The 17,026-nt window shown below is 40.7% G+C and overlaps 1 protein-coding gene across 9 annotated transcripts in view; it reads left to right on the top strand.

Moving 5' to 3' along the window:
- LRRTM4 (leucine rich repeat transmembrane neuronal 4) overlaps positions 1–16,670 on the top strand; it is a 964,988-nt gene extending 948,318 nt beyond the window's left edge. For 8 of the 9 annotated variants that reach the window (XM_037886267.2, XM_043536297.1, XM_043536295.1 and 5 more), the window contains one exon: positions 14,313–16,670. In XM_037886267.2, the coding sequence (XP_037742195.1) occupies positions 14,313–14,537 (225 nt within the window). In that variant the 3' untranslated portion in view covers positions 14,538–16,670. The remainder of the gene's footprint in view (positions 1–14,312) is intronic. The other variant, XM_043536300.1, reaches the window with a different exon arrangement.
- The last annotated feature ends 356 nt before the right edge of the window (positions 16,671–17,026 follow it).

Here is a 17,026-nt window from a genome sequence, read left to right as displayed (position 1 = left end):
TAGAGGGATTTTGAAAAAGTGCTTAAAGAGAATTTAGGTACCTAAAGATGCAGATAGATGCTAGGGGATATTCAAAAATGCCTAAGCAGGTTAAGCACGTAAATTCCATTGAAATAAATGTGAGTTAGGCACCTGACCTGCTTAGGAGCTTTTGAAAAAAATTCCATTAGGTGCCGATCTATCTACATCTTTAGGAGCCTAAATACCTTTGAAAATCTGGTCTTTAGGCATGAAAGAGCTCATCAGACAGATTTTCAAAACAGCTCAGGCTCAGTTTAGGCCCCAAAATAAGAGCCAGGTGTGGACAAGTGCTTAGCACCCCGCTGCTCCTATTGCAGCATTTGTGGCCAGATTTTCAAAAGAGCTTAGCAACCAACATGCTGAGCTCTTGACAATCTATCACATATTTAGGTGTAGGAATGGAAACTGAAAATGAGGTACTTTGAAAATTTGGCCCAGGAGTCCTTTGGGACTTGTGGGCCAGATTTTCAAAGGTGTGCGTGTGAGCTCAAGATTCAGATCGGTGCTTAGTGGGATTTTCAAAAGTTCTAGGTACTTAACTCCCATTAGGTGCCCAGGACAGATCATCAAAGTTATTTAGGAACCTAACCTAACATGAAATCAATGGGAGTTAGGTGCCTATGAGGAAATGGGGCCTATGCATTTTTGAAAATTTTACAAGGAGCCTTTCTGCATCTTTAGATGCCTTAATATAATTGAAAATTGAGCCTTGTGACTCTAAGTACAGTTGAAAACATCACCCTTTCATCCCTTTTAAATTTTATAGAACTCTTTCATAAGGGAAATTATACTAGTAATGATAGCAGCAGTATCAATGACTTTCAGAATAAAATAAATATCTGGTTATTCTATCACCTCCTCCACAGTGGAACGTGAAAAATTGCCATTCCTCTCTCATCATACTTCCCAGAAAAAGGTTCTTTTCTTCTAGCAACAGTTACTCCATAAAATAAATATAAAGCAATTTAAAAGAAATACCTTATCCGAGGAACAATAACAGGGTTTAAAAGATTTTCTCTTCTCCAGTAGTTTTCTATAGGGAAACCATTTCACTTACTGATGAAAAGCTGAAATCTGCCCACAGACAGAAGAGTGGGATATTCATGACTTTCCCTCTCATAATTGGGAGTAGTGTGTCCAGTTAAATAATCCAGTGAAAGGTTTGCATTTAAAGGGGCAGGTACTGTTGTGGTCTGGTAGGACAGATACTCCCTTAGTTATCTTCAGAAATGACTCAGTGAAAGAAAGAATAGAATTCCAGGGTGCATATCGTATCCATTAAACTGACAGGCATTCTAACAAGATGACGTTATATGGGGGTAGGGTGACCAGATGTCCCGAATTTATAGGGACAGTCCCGATATTTGGGGCTTTGTCTTATATAGGTGCCAATTACTCCCCACCCCGTCCCGATTTTTCACCCTTGCTATCTGGTCATCCTATATGGGGGCTTGTAACCTGTAATATACTTTTGCAAGGAAGGATGGACAAAATCATAATGGCCTAGTTTTTATATTATAAATAGTTTATGAAAGTATATAACATTATTATTATTTTAATAAATGATTCGTCAATTGTTCAGCAAGCCCATAAGTAGCCTTATAAGCATGGCTTTTAATAATCTATTACACTAATGTGCTTATGACCCTCTCTAACGCATACCACTCATGTCTGTACCAACTGTAACTTAGTTATAGTAGCTTACAACTATAGCTTATAACTATTACCAATTACTATATCTATTAACCATTTATTAACCCTTTATAAAATATAAATAGAAACTAAACATGAAGCGTGACCATGATAATTGATAGTATAGTGCTTTTTATCCTGAATTACTCTCTAGGCTGTCGGTTCTCAACATTTTCCGTACTAAGACACCCTCTCCAGCTGGCTAGGATCCTGCTCTTCCGTTTGAAAATATGAGACGTGAAGGAGTTTTGTGCTACTCTGAAATTTGTGACCCCTGACTCTCATTTGCAGCCTCTACTTTGACCACTTCTTCTCTCGTGCTTTACTGATGAGATGCAATCTAATAAATAGATACAAATATTAATTGTGATTTAAAGCACACGGGAGCTGGTCCTGTAAAGTACGTAATCGGTATCACAATTGCACGTGGAAAGCACTGGTCACTGTGCATGGTGTTTCCAGTCCACAGAGAATGTGAGTCTGTTGCAGTTACACAACCTGTCTCCTTAGCTGAAGCTGTAGCTATTTCTGCATTTGGCCTGAGAGGTCCTTGTTCAATCCTCAGTCCTGGCCGAGATGGCAGCCATAGCACATGCTGTTCACTGTCCTTGTCAGCTCATTTGCATTCGAAAGGTGAAACCTGCAAATTCACTCTGACACTTGCTTATGCGCCAACTTCCTCCCAGCAACTGTATGTGAAAGGTCGCAAGACCTGTGCTCTGGGCCCGTCCAAACGGGACTTGGGAGATGGGAAGGGGCATGATGACCCTGATTTTGCTTCTTGATCCATGAGGACAGATATTTCCATTGATGATGATGCATCAAACAAGAAGCCACATGGGCACAGGGCACCACACGTGCACATCAGCTCATAGGATTTTGACTTATGTGGGGAGAAATGAAGGTGGGGAAAGTAAGTAGAGAGATGGGGACAAAGCAATAAAGCAAAAATAGGCAGAGTACATCAAAAAAGGAAAAAATTTAAAGAAATATAAGGGAAGTAGGTTTGGAGAAAAGGGTGGACAAATTAGCCAACAGGCAAAAGATGGAAAATGAACTTTGATATTCATAAATAAAAGACACATCAGGATCCAGAAGGGAAAGTGGAAAATAAGAAGAGAAAAGGGGGAAAGTCAAGGGAGATAAAGTACTTTATTTAGCAGAAAGTTTGTTTTGTACAGCATTTTAAAGCTGTGGGTTATTAGTGGTTTCCTAGTGCACACCCAACCAAAGATTTTCCCTTTTTGATGGAGACAAGGTGATACCCCCTCCTAAGATTTTGACCCTATACCCTCTCCTCATTTTCCTTGGGAAAGCTGACAGGCACGGACTTGGTGATTCTCTGCCTGACAACTCAGGCCTGTGCTTTCTGTCTCTTTCTCTTTCAATCTCTTTCTGGCTGCACTGTAGGGTCTCTGCTGCAGTTTTGGTTTGTGTATCCTGAGAGCGCCTGGTCTGACCTTGACATCTTTCAGGCAGGGCTCTGCACCATGACTGCACCTTAGTTAGGCCCTATGTGTTCCTTCCTTCCTTGCCTGTGTCCTCTCCTTGTGGAAGCTACATAAGCTGCTGACATGATTTGGTGGGAAGTGAATAAAGGAGGTTAGGAAACAGTTTCTCTCTGGCATGGGAAGGAAAGTGAACATGAAATTGCAGTAAACTGATCAGGGAAGTCACACACCCCCTCATCTTGTCAGATGAACTCTGTTCAGTGCTCCAGGCCTAATCCAGGCTTGTTCTAGACTCGGACAAAGTTCTCTGTAGGATTTTTGAACCTTGGTATACCTAGGGGGACTGTCAGGATTGGTGGCAAAGATTTTGTAGACGAGCAGTTCAAGACTGAAGTTGAGCAGTTTACCTGAGACTTATTCCAAATTCATGCACATCCCCTTGGCTGAGGTATATTCCATGAACAGGGTTTCTCATGAGACTTCTGGCACGTCCTCGTAGAGCTAGTCACAATTTTTCATTTGATTTTTAAAATAAAATGCAGATTTTTTTTTTAAATCCAAATGGGTTTTTCTACAGAAAATGTCAGTAAATTTTGGGAGAGAGGGGGAGAGGGTTAAAAACTATTTTTGTTGTTTTGTTTTGTTTACAGTAACTGAAAATGGGATCTGTGTGTGTATATATGTGTGCACGGGTTTATATAATTTTATATACTATATGTATCATGTGTAGCTCTGCTTTTTGTGTGTATTTGCAAAGGCACAGCTGAAATGTGCCTTACCCTTGGAATGTAAGGTGGTCAGAGATGTGATGGCTCTTAGCAGTTGGCAGACTCAGCAGGAAGTCCAAGGGCTGAAGTCTGGAGACAAAGGGCCTGTTTCAGAGCCCACTGAAATCGATGGAAATCTTTCCATTGACTTCACTGGGCTTTGGATCAAGTCCTAAATCACTCTTTCACCTGTGCTGGACCTTGGGGGTCACAGCTGGAGCACACTGGCAGTGCCATGGAAGCTTGCACCTCTTCTGCGGGTAAAGGCCCTGGCTCTGGAAAACATGAATTCTATTAAGTGTGCTCTGAGGGCTTTTCTACATGAACAATCAGGCCGCACTAAACTGGGAAGCAAACCTACCCTGCACTAGCCTGCTATGCTCTAACTGCCTGTGTGCAGACTGCTGATGCACAGTCACAGTTTGCTGGAGTGCTTTGAGCTAGTGCTCTGTGAAATGGGACTGATTGTTCATGTCAGTGCCCTAGATATACTTCATACTGCCTCAGTGCAGGAGAATGGACTAGCTACCTTATGGCGTCCTGCCAGCCCACATTTGTATAACTCTATTATTCTATACAGTCCCATTTACTTTAATGGGTTTTAAGTATATGCTTAAAATTAAGCACATGCCTAATGCTTCCCTGAATCAGTTCCAAAGCGAGTTTCCAGGGCTTTCAACTCGTCATCTTTCAACAGCATGAAATTCATTAAAATTTCCTATATCAATTATATCTGGCTAATGTATCTAATCAATTTATCTTTTAGGTGAAGCTGTGTATTCCACTAATCCTAAAACTATGACTTTATATCTTGCTTATTATTTTTTACGTTAAATGATATACAGTATAAAATGTGCTCTGAAGTAGATTTAACAGCAGACATATTAATTCAGTAACAAAACTATTGTGTTCAGAGACTAAATATTAGTGCAAATGAGAAAATATTACCTCCATAATTCCAATGTCTGTGTGTTCAGGAATTATGGATACACTTAACTTTAAAGGTTAACTTAATGTTGTTCGTTCAACAAGTACCATTAGATAAATACCTGTTTAGGAAACAGATTAAGTGCAAATTGGGTTTATCTTAACTGCAAAGCGCTATGGTGCAGGCAACCAGAGCACTCACCTGGCTGAGAACTTTCATGCTTTATTTTTGTTTTCTACAGAAGAAAACTCAATGGGATGGTCATTGAGCTATTCCACCTGAGTGAGAGGACCAGGTCTGGGAATATTTTTTTAAAAAGTGTTTATTTTCTAATTTAGGCACATGAGCAAACAGTACTGGAAATTATTAAATTATAGTTCTGCCCATATAATTAACTACAAGACCCAAATTTTCTAAAGTAACTAGTGATTCAGGGTATCTCGATTTTTGGATGTCCAAATTGAGACGCCTTACTGATTTTCAGAAAGGGCATAACTTCCTATCTGTCTTAAGTAACTTATCTTATTCTCAGCAATGTAATATATGCGTGCCTCACAATCTTCAAAAAGAAAAGGAGTACTTGTGGCACCTTAGAGACTAACAAATTTATTTGAGCATAAGCTTTTGTGAGCTAGCTTATGCTCAAATAAATTTGTTAGTCTCTAAGGTGCCACAAGTACTCCTTTTCTTTTTGCGGATACAGACTAACACGGCTGTTAGTCTCAAACCTGTCACAATCTTTAGTGTATGTATCCACACAACACCCCTGTTAGGTAGAAAAGTGCTATTATCCCCTTTTCACAGATGGGGGAACTGATGCACAGAGAGATTAGGTGGCCTGTCCAAGATCACACAGGAAGTCCATGGCAGGGAAGGGACTTGAAGGTGGCCCTCCCAAGTCTACCACCCTGACCATTTTGCAGAATCAAGTTTGGGTAATGTACGAAAAGAGGAAAAGAAAGAGCATGGATTTACTATGTGGATGTGGATATTCAACATGTGGCTATTCAACAAGGTTCATAAGAATGGCCATACTGGGTCAGACGAAAGATCCAGCCAGCCCAGTATCCTGTCTGCCGACAGTGGCCAATGCCAGATGCCCCAGAGGGAGTGAACCTAACAGGTTATGATCAAGTGATCTCTCTCCTGCCATCCAGCTCCACCCTCTGACAAAAAGAGGCTAGGGACACCATTCCTTACCCATCCTGGCTAATAGCCGTTAATGGACTTAACCTCCATGAATTTATCTAGTTCTCTTTTAAACCCTGTTATAGTCCTAGCCTTCACAACCTCCTCAGGCAAGGAGTTCAACAGGTTGACTGTGTACTGTGTGAAGAAGAAATTCCTTTTATTTGTTTTCAACCTGCTGCCCGTTAATTTCATTTGGTGGCCCCTAGTTCTTATATTATGGGAACAAGTAAATAACTTTTCCTTATTCGCTTTCTCCACACCACTCATGATTTTATAGACCTCTATCATATCCCCCCTTAGTCTCCTCTTTTCTAAGCTGAAAAGTCCAAGCCTCTTTAATCTCTCCTCATATGGGACCCATTCCAAACCCCTAATCATTTTAGTTGCCCTTCTCTGCCAGTATATCTTTTTTAAGATGAGGAGACCACATCAGTATGCAGTATTCAAGATGTGGGCATATCATGGATTTATATAAGGGCAATAAGAGATTCTCCGTCTTATTCTCTATCTCTTTTTTTAATGATTCCTAACATCCCGTTTGCTTTTTTGACTGCCGCTGCACACTGCGTGGATGTCGTCAGAGAACTATCCACGAAGACTCCAAGATCTCTTTCCTGATTAGTTGTAGCTAAATTAGCCCCCATCGTATTGTATGTATAGTTGGGGTTATTTTTTCCAATGTGCATTACTTTACATTTATCCACGTTAAATTGCATTTGCCATTTTGTTGCCCAATCACTTAGTTTTGTGAGATCTTTTTGAAGTTCCAAACGTTCTCACCTCGCTGTTCAGCCCTTTCTCCAGATCATTCATGAATAAGTTGAATAGGACTGGTCCTGGGACTGACCCTTGGGGAACACCACTTGGTACCCCTCTCCATTCTGAAAATGTGCCATTTATTCCTACCCTTTGTTCCCTGTTTTTTAACCGGTTCTCAATCCATGAAAGGATCTTCCCTCTTATCTCATGACAACTCAATTTACTTAAGAGCCTTTGGTGAGGGACCTTGTCAAAGGCTTTCTGGAAATCTAAGTACACTATGTCCACTGGATCCCCCTTGTCCACATGTTTGTTGACCCCTTCAAAGAACTCTAGTAGATTAGTAAGACATGATTTCCCTTTACAGAAACCATGTTGACTTTTGCCCGACAATTTATGTTCTTCTATGTGTCTGACATTTTATTCTTAACTATTGTTTCAACTAATTTGCCCGGTACTGACGTTAGACTTACCGGTCTGTAGTTGCTGGGATCGCCTCTAGAGCCCTTTTAAAATATTGGTGTTACATTAGCTGTCTTCCAGTCATTGGGTACAGAGGCTGAGTTAAAAGACAGATTACAAACTATAGTTAATAGTTCCGCAATTTCACATTTGAGTTCTTTCAGAACTCTTGGGTGAATGCCATCAGGTCCCAGTGACTTGTTACTGTTAAGTTTCTCAATTAATTCCAAAACCTCCTCTAATGACACTTCAGTCTATGACAATTCCTCAGATTTGTCTCCTACAAAGGATGGCTCAGGTTTGGGAATCTCCCTAACATCCTCAGCCGTGAAGACTGAAGCAAAGAATTCATTTAGTTTCTCTGCAATGACTTTATTGTCTTTAAGTGCTCCTTTTGTATCTCGATGGTCCAGGGGCACCACTGGTTGTTTAGCAGGCTTCCTGCTTCTGATGTCCTTAAAAACATTTTGTTATTACCTTTTGAGTTTTTGGCTAGCTGTTCTTCAAACTCCTTTTTGGCTTTTCTTGTTACGTTTTTACACTTAATTTGGCAGTGTTTATGCTCCTTTCTATTTACCTCACTAGGATTTGACTTCCACTTTTTAAAATATACCTTTTTATCTCTCACTGCTTCTTTTACATGGCTATTAAGCCACGGTGGCTTTTTTTTCCCCCCTGTGTCTTTTAATTTCCAATCCAAAGCCCACTAAAGCCAATGAAAACACTCTCATTGAGTTCAGTGGGCACCAGATAAGGCCCTAAAACATGGACAAGTGATAGCTGATGAAGGTGAAGATTTAGTTTTGTATTTTTGTGGGCTGTGTGAAAAAACAAACCTTTACTGCAGTGCTCCCTACTTCCTCACATCAGCTCTTACCAAGGGCACCTCCTTATCTAAACATCATTGGGAGTGACTGATTCTTAATTATGTTAATTAACGGCACCCTGCTGTAGAAAGAGTAAGCCCACATTGAATTCTAGCCTTTGAAAGAATTTTCAAATAAGTCTTTTCTCATTAGACCGGTAGCACTAGCATCGTACGCTTTTCATCACAGCACTTTACACGTTAGGTATTTCACTCGCTTGGCAGCTCTCTGAGGTAGGTAAGCAAAACTATTGGCCCAGATTTTACATTCTGTTTTAGCAGTTCTTTGCCAAGGAAAATTCCAGTTCAACAGAGTTATGCCCCCATAAAATCTGTGCAGCTTCCGAATTCTGCCGTCCATTCCTATTCGTCAAAGTTCGACCACATGCTTAAGTGCTTTGTTGGATAGGGGTGAACTTAAATATGTGCTTACATGCTCTGATGAACTGGGGCCCAACTCAGTGGAGAATCAGGCTCACTACTGAGCATTCAAGAGAAAACTGAACAAGCATGAAGCCCTGAGAAACATATGTTTTATGCTGCTCCAGAATTTCATTTGGTGTCAGGTACGCTCAGCTTTGTTCTGCTTATTTTAGTGCAGTTGTTATTCAGCCATGAGGATGTCGAGCCATTAACCTCTCCAATGTTAATTTCACTTTGAAAGGGAAGATTTGCATTCCTAAATTTCTCCCACTGAATCTTTTATGTTAATCCCTCAGATACAGGTTTATGTAAATTTTGCTTGTAATGGAATGTTTGTTTCAAGTGGGCGGCTGTTAAGACAGCAATGTTTAGACCATTTAGTGGGAAGATCTACAGAGGTGAAGACTTCAGAAGTTAATACCAGCTAATTAATACAGCCCATTAGCTGAAAACCTTTCTGAACGCTTAGTGCTTCTAGCATAATACGTTTTTGGCTGATAGAGTCAAAGCTTACTTCGAAGAACAGATAGCACCTCATTCATTGGCTTAATCAACTATTTGCAACACTTCAGGGACTGTATTTGGCCTTATACAAAAACATGTAAAATGAAGTTAGATTGTCCCTTCTGAGTACAAAGATTTACTGAAAAAAAGTTGTCGTCTATAAATCTCAGTGACATCGGAGTATATTTCATTTTAAGGTACATTTATTTCCCTATATTAAATAAACTATCAGTTTAAACAAAAATAAATATTATTGGACAGTACAACTTTTAGAAAAGGAAATAATTCGTTTAGAAAGGATTGCTAACAGATATGTACTGGCGCATGGTCTTGTGACAAATATCTCATCATCTTTCATTCAATGTCTCTGTCTCACGCAGTCTACTGGGCTGGGCTGTCCTAGAGTGTAATAATGAAAGAGTACACTTAGCCAAAGACTGAATGGATATTATGATTCATCATAAAAGAAAAAAGCACTTTCTGTATCTGTTGTACTCCTACCTAAGCAACTGTTTGTCTGCATTACAATTTGCTATGTTCCAAAGCCAAATTTAGAAACTTTTGTAGCCTAAATTGCAGCGATTACTGGCGGCAGAGTGGTACAACAAATAGAACATAGGCCTAGCGGCTAGGATATAAAAATTTTGTTCTTGCCTTTGTCATCGATTTCCTCTCAAATATCCGCTCTGTGCCTCAGTTTACTCACCTGCCCAGTGAGACTAACATCATATTTGTCTTCCTTTGTAAAGGGCTCTGAAATCCTCAGATGCAAAGTGTTGTAGAAATGTTAGGTACTATTGTGTTTATTACAGTATTTATAGTAACCTGTTTTTGCGCTCTGAATGATTAAATTGTAGTTTATTATTTGTTTTGCAGTAGCAATCTAGAGGCCTGTAACCAGGGTGCTGAGTCAGAAGCTGACTCAGCACTGTCACTCAAATCCCTAGCAATATAGGTTAATTGGGGCCTAATTAGAGAATCAATTAACAAGTGGAGCTACAGCTGAAGTGCTAATTAGAGGGGGAGGCAACCCCAGGAGCTGGGAACAGATGAACGGAAAGGAAGGAAGCCCTGGAAAGGGGGAAGCAGAGAGCCGGAAGAAAGGCAGTAATGGCTGCTAGCACTGCTCCCTTCCTTGAGAAGCAAGTCGGCGATATGGCTGAGACTTGTAAATATCTAAAGAGCACCACAGGACACGGGCCGGCTGGAACAGTATAATAAAGCATGGTGGTAGAAGGAGACCTAGAGTGGGTGTGGTCTGTACTTAAGGTGAGAAAGACCCCAACTGAGATAGGTGTTCCATTGAACTTGGCACTGTACAGACATCTCTGCCCCAAAAAGTTTACAGTCTGAGAGGAGGTAGGAAGTAGCATTTTCCCCATTTTACAGTGTGGGAACTGTTGTGTAAAGTAGATTAAGTGACTTGTGGAAGGCTATGGCAGACGCCAGCAACGGAACCTAATTCTCCTGTGTCCCAGTCTGCTGCCTTAACCATAAATCTTTCCTTACTCTTTTAATGAAGCGAGATATTCGTTATTCTGGAGACTGGATTTAATATGTTTATCAATTCCTTGTATGGGAATTTAGATCAAGTTCCCATCTGGTGCTTAAATGGAAAATCTAATAGCTTCAACTTGTTTTAAAATGACCAATTTCCTCAACACTATTCAGCATTACGCATAATAAGGTCTGATCCTGCCAAATTTTCCTTGTACATGAACAGTCCTACAACTAGTCACCTCAGTAGGGACTGCCCATATGACTGACAGTTTACACAATCAGGCCCATTCTCTGAAAAGTACTTATAGGCCTTATTCTCATTTGCACGGAGGTCTCTTCATACCACTCGGTCAGTGTAAAGAAGCCTCGGAATGGGAATAAATGTAAGCTAACGCAGCAGTGTAAAGGGATCCTAGTGTAAATGAAAATCAGCCCCTTATGTCTTTCTTGAAATACAACACAGAGATCACATCTTCCATGAAATGAAGGGACATTCCAGTTTGTGGCAGACCGTCCTCTGAAGGCTTGAAGTTTGACTTTGATTTGGAAAAGCACTCAAACATTCGGATGCTCCTCCAAACTCTTCGTATGGACTGCAAAACTCCCCAAAGCAAACTTTCCTGGGAGATTTTTGGCACTTCTATATTCAGTCTTGGCAGGAGATACCTTAAGAATAGCTTTTCGTGCAGTATTCTGACACATCTATTTCCAGGGCTAGTTCCGCTGGTTGGTGTTTTGGATCCTGTCTAAAAGAAAGCAGATACGTTAAAAGTCCTGCTACGAAGGGATGGGTTTGCAGTCAGACAGGGCATGGCAAGTTAGTGCCACGGGTAAAGGAAAAGGCTATCCATTTCAAGAGATCATTGCTCTCTCCTTCAAGAAATAAGTCTTTATGCTGGAGATATTTGAACCAATGAAGCACAGCAGCTAAGTCAGTGTAGCTACATCATTGCAAAACTCCTCAGTTTAGACAAGCTCTCAGTGGGATCTCAGGAATGTGCAAAACTGTTTCTTTAACTGGCATTGTTCCTGTCAGCTGAAGAGAGAAAACAACTTGAATTGATCAAGGGATGGTTTGGAAAAGTACTGAGAACTGGTTGATAAGGAAAACACATTTAAATGCCATTTAGGGATATTACTGTGATTCTGATTCTTTTAACTCCTGTTTGGAGAAGAGGGAATAAACAATGATGTACACAGGGGGATCCAGGTGGTTAATGTACTGTATATTATTACTGTAAAGCACAGGACCTCAATCACAAAGATCTACCGAACACAAGCAGTCCTTGGCTTTTATTGTATCGTAAAGACCGACCTTAAAAGCTATGGACAAATTCAAACACTGTTGTAAAATGGTGCAAATCCCAGTTCAAATGAGAATTGTATCTGCTGACCCCAGGGCTCAATTGGGTACATAAGTGATCTCGGCTGTGCCTTCAAAGTCTTCTGAGTGGCTAGATTTTTGCACTGGTGCATTTAAGATGAAAAAGTTTGAATAACAACTGGGAGTGTCTTGGAGTCCCTCCAGCATTCTGTAGAGGAAAAGGACAAAACTACTACCTATTAGATTTGAATGCAGGAGGAACTCGTTGTGATGGGATCCCCGGGGGGGGGCAACCTGGAATTGGGCTACCACGGTGCCCCCTTAACTCTCCAGCCTGTGCTGTCTCTCACAATGCTTTGCTAGCGACAAGCAGCTGTGACCACAATGCTTTGCTAGTGACCAGGTGCGGTTATCACTCTGCACAACAGCATGTGGAGCCCCACATGCAGCTGGATTGCATGAATGCTCCCAGAGCCACTCCGAGAAAGGCACCAGCCAATTCCCCCCAGCTCCACAGCCTTGAACCCCAGAACTGCACCATCTTGCTCTGGTCAGAAGCCTGACCACTGTACGTTTATTACTCAGTCTTCCCCTCCCTCAGTGTGGAGAGGACGTGCACCAGCCTTTTTAAACTGAGATTTCTCAAGCACTTCAAGCAAAATACACTGTTTTAGAAAAGTATAAAACAAATTTATGAACTGGAGAAAGATAGATTTTAAGTGATTATAAGTGGTAGGCATAAAAGGTCAGAGAGAGTTACCAAAGAAAATAAAAGATAAGCGCACGTTCTAAATCTTAAACCTTATTACACTAGGCAGTATTTAGATCAATCAATGTTCTCACCCCACTGGATGTTACAGGTCTCAATACACAGGCCTGGACCAGTCTGCTCAGTTGAAGTTTTCATCTTCTCAGCATTCTTGTTGCTTCCAGCGTAGGTGGGGGAGGAGAAAGGCCAAGACATGTTGCCACTGTACCCCTTTTTATATCCTTAGTCCATGTGCCTAGAAGACAGTTGCCCAGACATGTCCTGGCGGGCTTTGTTGAGTCACTGGGTTGAGCAATCCCCCTGGTGTTGTCTTGGGCAACTGAGTCATAGAATGCATCCGATGAAGTGAGCTGTAGCTCACGAAAGCTTTATGCTCAAATAAATTTGTTAGTCTCTAAGGTGCCACAAGTCCTCCTTTTCTTTTTGAGTCATAGAGTTGAGCGGTCCCAATTATGTGGTGCTTGGGCAGCCCTCATTGAATTGTAAATCCCTTGATTACAACTCTTCTGCTGATTAATGGTCATTGAACACCCTCCTGGGTGGGGGTCTTTTGTATGTCCCTAGCAAATGTACAGCATATTTCAGTAACAACCATACAACAGAATCTCATAACATCATACACACTAATGATACACATATTTTGACAGAACATGTGGTTTCGGCAGATCATGACCTTTCATATGGTATCTGACATGGCATATTTGTATGAAATATCACATTAATATATGAATGATGAATAAAGGGGTACAGGGTGCTATTCTGAGGTACAGTGTGTCACATTCATTCTACCACAATAAAAGTTATAATTAGCATTAATAGCTCTGAGATGCACTGCATTTTCATACCTGTCTGGAAGAAGTATACCATGCAATGAAAAGTCATGATGAACTGGCTCTGTGCTCTTCATTTAAAGCTTGGAAGGGACTATAAAGAAGTATTTGTTACAAGATAGCATATCTCCAGCTGTGGTGAGTTTAGCTGTAGCACGACCGGAATAAACTGTAACTTGTATTTCCTGTAGATTCTCCCCCATCCCCATGGAGCAGGCTTTTTTCAATTTGATCAGCTCATCTCCTGCAGATTATTAAATTACTTGCAAAGGCAGATAGGAAAAGATTTGTATCTAATGTTTTGCTATTAATTATATTAGTTTTTAGGATTAACGTTTAAAAGTATGGGGTATTTTTAAAATTCTTTGTTTGTTATGCCAGTGTATGGAAAGATGCTTACCAAGGATTCAAATAAAAGGGAGAGAGGGGATCCAGAATAGGCCTTGGGATCCAGAGATCCAGGATTAGGATCCAGGATAGATGGGTCTATGCAGCACTTGAGCCCTCTACACAGTTTTGCGTTCCGTCCACAAATAGTCCCATTGACTACAATGGAACTCAAATAGTCTTGTTTATTCTAGTAAGAATTAAGCATAAGTGCTACCCACCAAGTGTAAGGGCTGCAGAATTAGACCTCTATGAAAGGGATTCAGAGAGACTCTGAAAAGTGTTTTAACGTTGTTATTTTTTAACATCTATATCGTGATACTGCCAAGCGGTCGACCTATCCAAGGGCCCATTGTCCTTGGTGCTGTACAAACACCTAGTTAAGCAGATCATTCACATGTTTCTCTCCTTTTGTCTCTGTTTTTTTTTTCTGATGCAGGTGCCTCACCCCATGAAGACCTTGCCCTATTACAGCTATGACCAACCAGTGATCGGATACTGCCAGGCCCACAAGCCTCTCCATGTAAATAAGGCGTACGACACCATCTCCCGGGTGGAGCAGGTTGAGACCACCAACCTGGACCTCAGTCGAGACCACAGCTTCATAGCTACAATTGCGCGCTCAGCCGCTCCAGCCATTTACATTGAGAGAATACCAAACTAATCATGGAGACCGCTTCTTCGGGAATGGGTGGGAGTAGGGAATTCTTTTGAGGGACTTCCATCTCAGAAGAGAACAGGACAAGAAAAAAAAACAAATAAAATCTACCATTCCAGTTGCAAATGTTCCACCACAAACAAAAGGAAAAGGGATAAAGAAAAGTGTGGAATTTCTGTCTTGCAATTCAGCGCTGAGAACTTGAAGATTTTCTTTGCTTTAAAACTTTCAAACAGACTCCTTGTTGTAAATATTAAAGAGAGATTGTCAAGTTCTTATTAAAAATAGATTCACTCTAGCTACATAAAGGGATGGATTAAGAGTTCTGTTTGTATATTTGATTTTTCTACGTTGCACGGTTCTTGAGAAGGAGAACCACAAGTAAAAATGAGGTGGGAGGTTGCAAGGTGGGTCAGTCATAGCTTCTTTATTAAGTGTTTGTTACTCTTAAAAGCTTTGTTTAAATTGATTTTTCTTTTCTTTTTTAAATCAAACAACAAAACGATGGCTATTTTATTTTACTTTTCGGGGGGAGGGGTCAAGTGCTAATATTTTGAACTCCAAACATGGGCATTACAGCTTGTGTTGAACCAAAAGGACGTTGGCAATTGATGCAGCAGAACAAAGGAAGAAAGAAAAACAAACAAAAACCTTGGGTGCATGTACATTTTAAGACCCATGCTGTGCACTATGGAGGGTGCTTTGGATTTTTTACTATCTTCATCGTGCTTCATTGTCAACATTATAATTACCATTTGGGCTCTAAAAATGGGGAAACCTGATGGAATATCAGTTCACACATTTACAATCCAGAGATGTCATAGGCAAAAAATAATGGACTTTTGGGTACCCAAATGGATACAATGTGCCCAAAATGGATTGGAAGGAAATGCATAAAGCAGGAGCATTTCAATGAAACTCAATAGCCGACACAATTTCTAAAACACAGGAGAATGTGTAGCATTCGTTTTGTTTTGTTTTTTTAATTAATTATTATGATGAGTTAGCTTTTGTGTAGATTTTATCAATAAAAGGACAAAAAAAGTGGTGGAAAAAAATAAACATATTATTTTGTGGTTGGGACACCACAGCCAAGATAATGTTTGAATGGTTTCTCTAGATGTGTTACATGGTAACTCGGCTGATTTTAAGGGAAGAATCACCAAAGCCTCCTGTCACCTTTTGGAAAAGAGCCACAAGAATGATTTGAAGTCTGGAAAACCTGAGGCTAAAGAAGCTCAGTCTATTTAGTTTATCTACGACAAAGTTAAAAGGTGATTTTTATCAGAGTCTAGAAGCATCTACATGGGGAGAAGGTTTCTTTAATCTATTAGGCAAGATCCAATAACTGCAAGGAGAAGCTAAACAAATTCAAACTAGAAATAAGATGCACATTTTTAACAGTGAGTGGGATTAACCCTGGGAACGACTTAGGCTGGGGTGGATTCTCCATCACTAGAAGTCTTGAGATCAAGATTGGGCATCTTTCTAAAAGGACATGTACTAGTCCAGCCTTAAATTGTGGGATTGATGCAGGAGGTACTTGGTGAAATGCTGTGGCCCACGTCATGCCAGACTCGAGGACCCTAATGGTCCCTTCTGACCTTTCAGCCAACTCATTGTTCTGGAATGGAATGAGGAGTCTGTGCTATCATTATTAATTATTGTTTATGCTTTCAATGTGCTAGGCGGCTTCCAGACATTCAAGAAAGGATGACTCCCTGCTCTGAAGAGCTTTCAATCTTGGGACAGACAGACAGAGGTTAGTGGAAAGTGAATAGGGAAATGTACAAGTCAGCTCATTTCACTGTAAACAGCATGCCAGAAGTGGGTGTCTGAGAAGGACATAAAGGAGGATAGAATATGAGGCTTGAAGAGGTTGCAGCATGCATAGGGGACAGCATGGTAAAAGGTATATTGTTCATGCTGATAACCCACAGGCTACAATAATCAGAGTGAAATTTAGTCCTAAGTCGAGGGACGGCTCTAGGGTGGTGCACCATTTAAGCGTTCAAAATCAGGCTTAAAGCTCTGGTCCAAAGCCCACTGAAGTCATTGGAAAGACTGGGAATGAGCGACAGGGGATAGCTCACTTGACGGTTACCTGTTCTGTTCATTCCCTCTGAGACACCTGGCATTGGCCACTGTCAGAAGACACAATAATAGGCTAGATGGACCTTTGGTCTGACCCAGTATGGCCATTCTTATGTTCTTGTGGACTCCCATTGACTTCAGTGGACTTCGGATCTGGCCCTAAGAGGGATTCAAGTAGCAAATTGGCTGCATATTGGCTTTTTTGCACAGGAGTAAATTTCAGTAAGCTGCAAAACAGAACTCCCATAGACTTCAGTGGGAATAAAATCAGACCCATTACTGACAAATGGATTGTAAGAAATCCATGGCTGCTAACTATGACTTAATGGTTGTCACTGTTCTTATTGCTGTGGTACTTGGAAGTCTGTGGCAACAGTTGAAATAGAGCTCTCTTCCCACTA

This window comes from Chelonia mydas, chromosome 26 (assembly GCF_015237465.2).
Source record: "Chelonia mydas isolate rCheMyd1 chromosome 26, rCheMyd1.pri.v2, whole genome shotgun sequence".
In the NCBI taxonomy this organism is placed as follows: domain Eukaryota; kingdom Metazoa; phylum Chordata; order Testudines; family Cheloniidae; genus Chelonia; species Chelonia mydas.
Note: the sequence above shows the minus strand (reverse complement) of the source record. Positions and strands in the feature narration are given on the sequence as shown.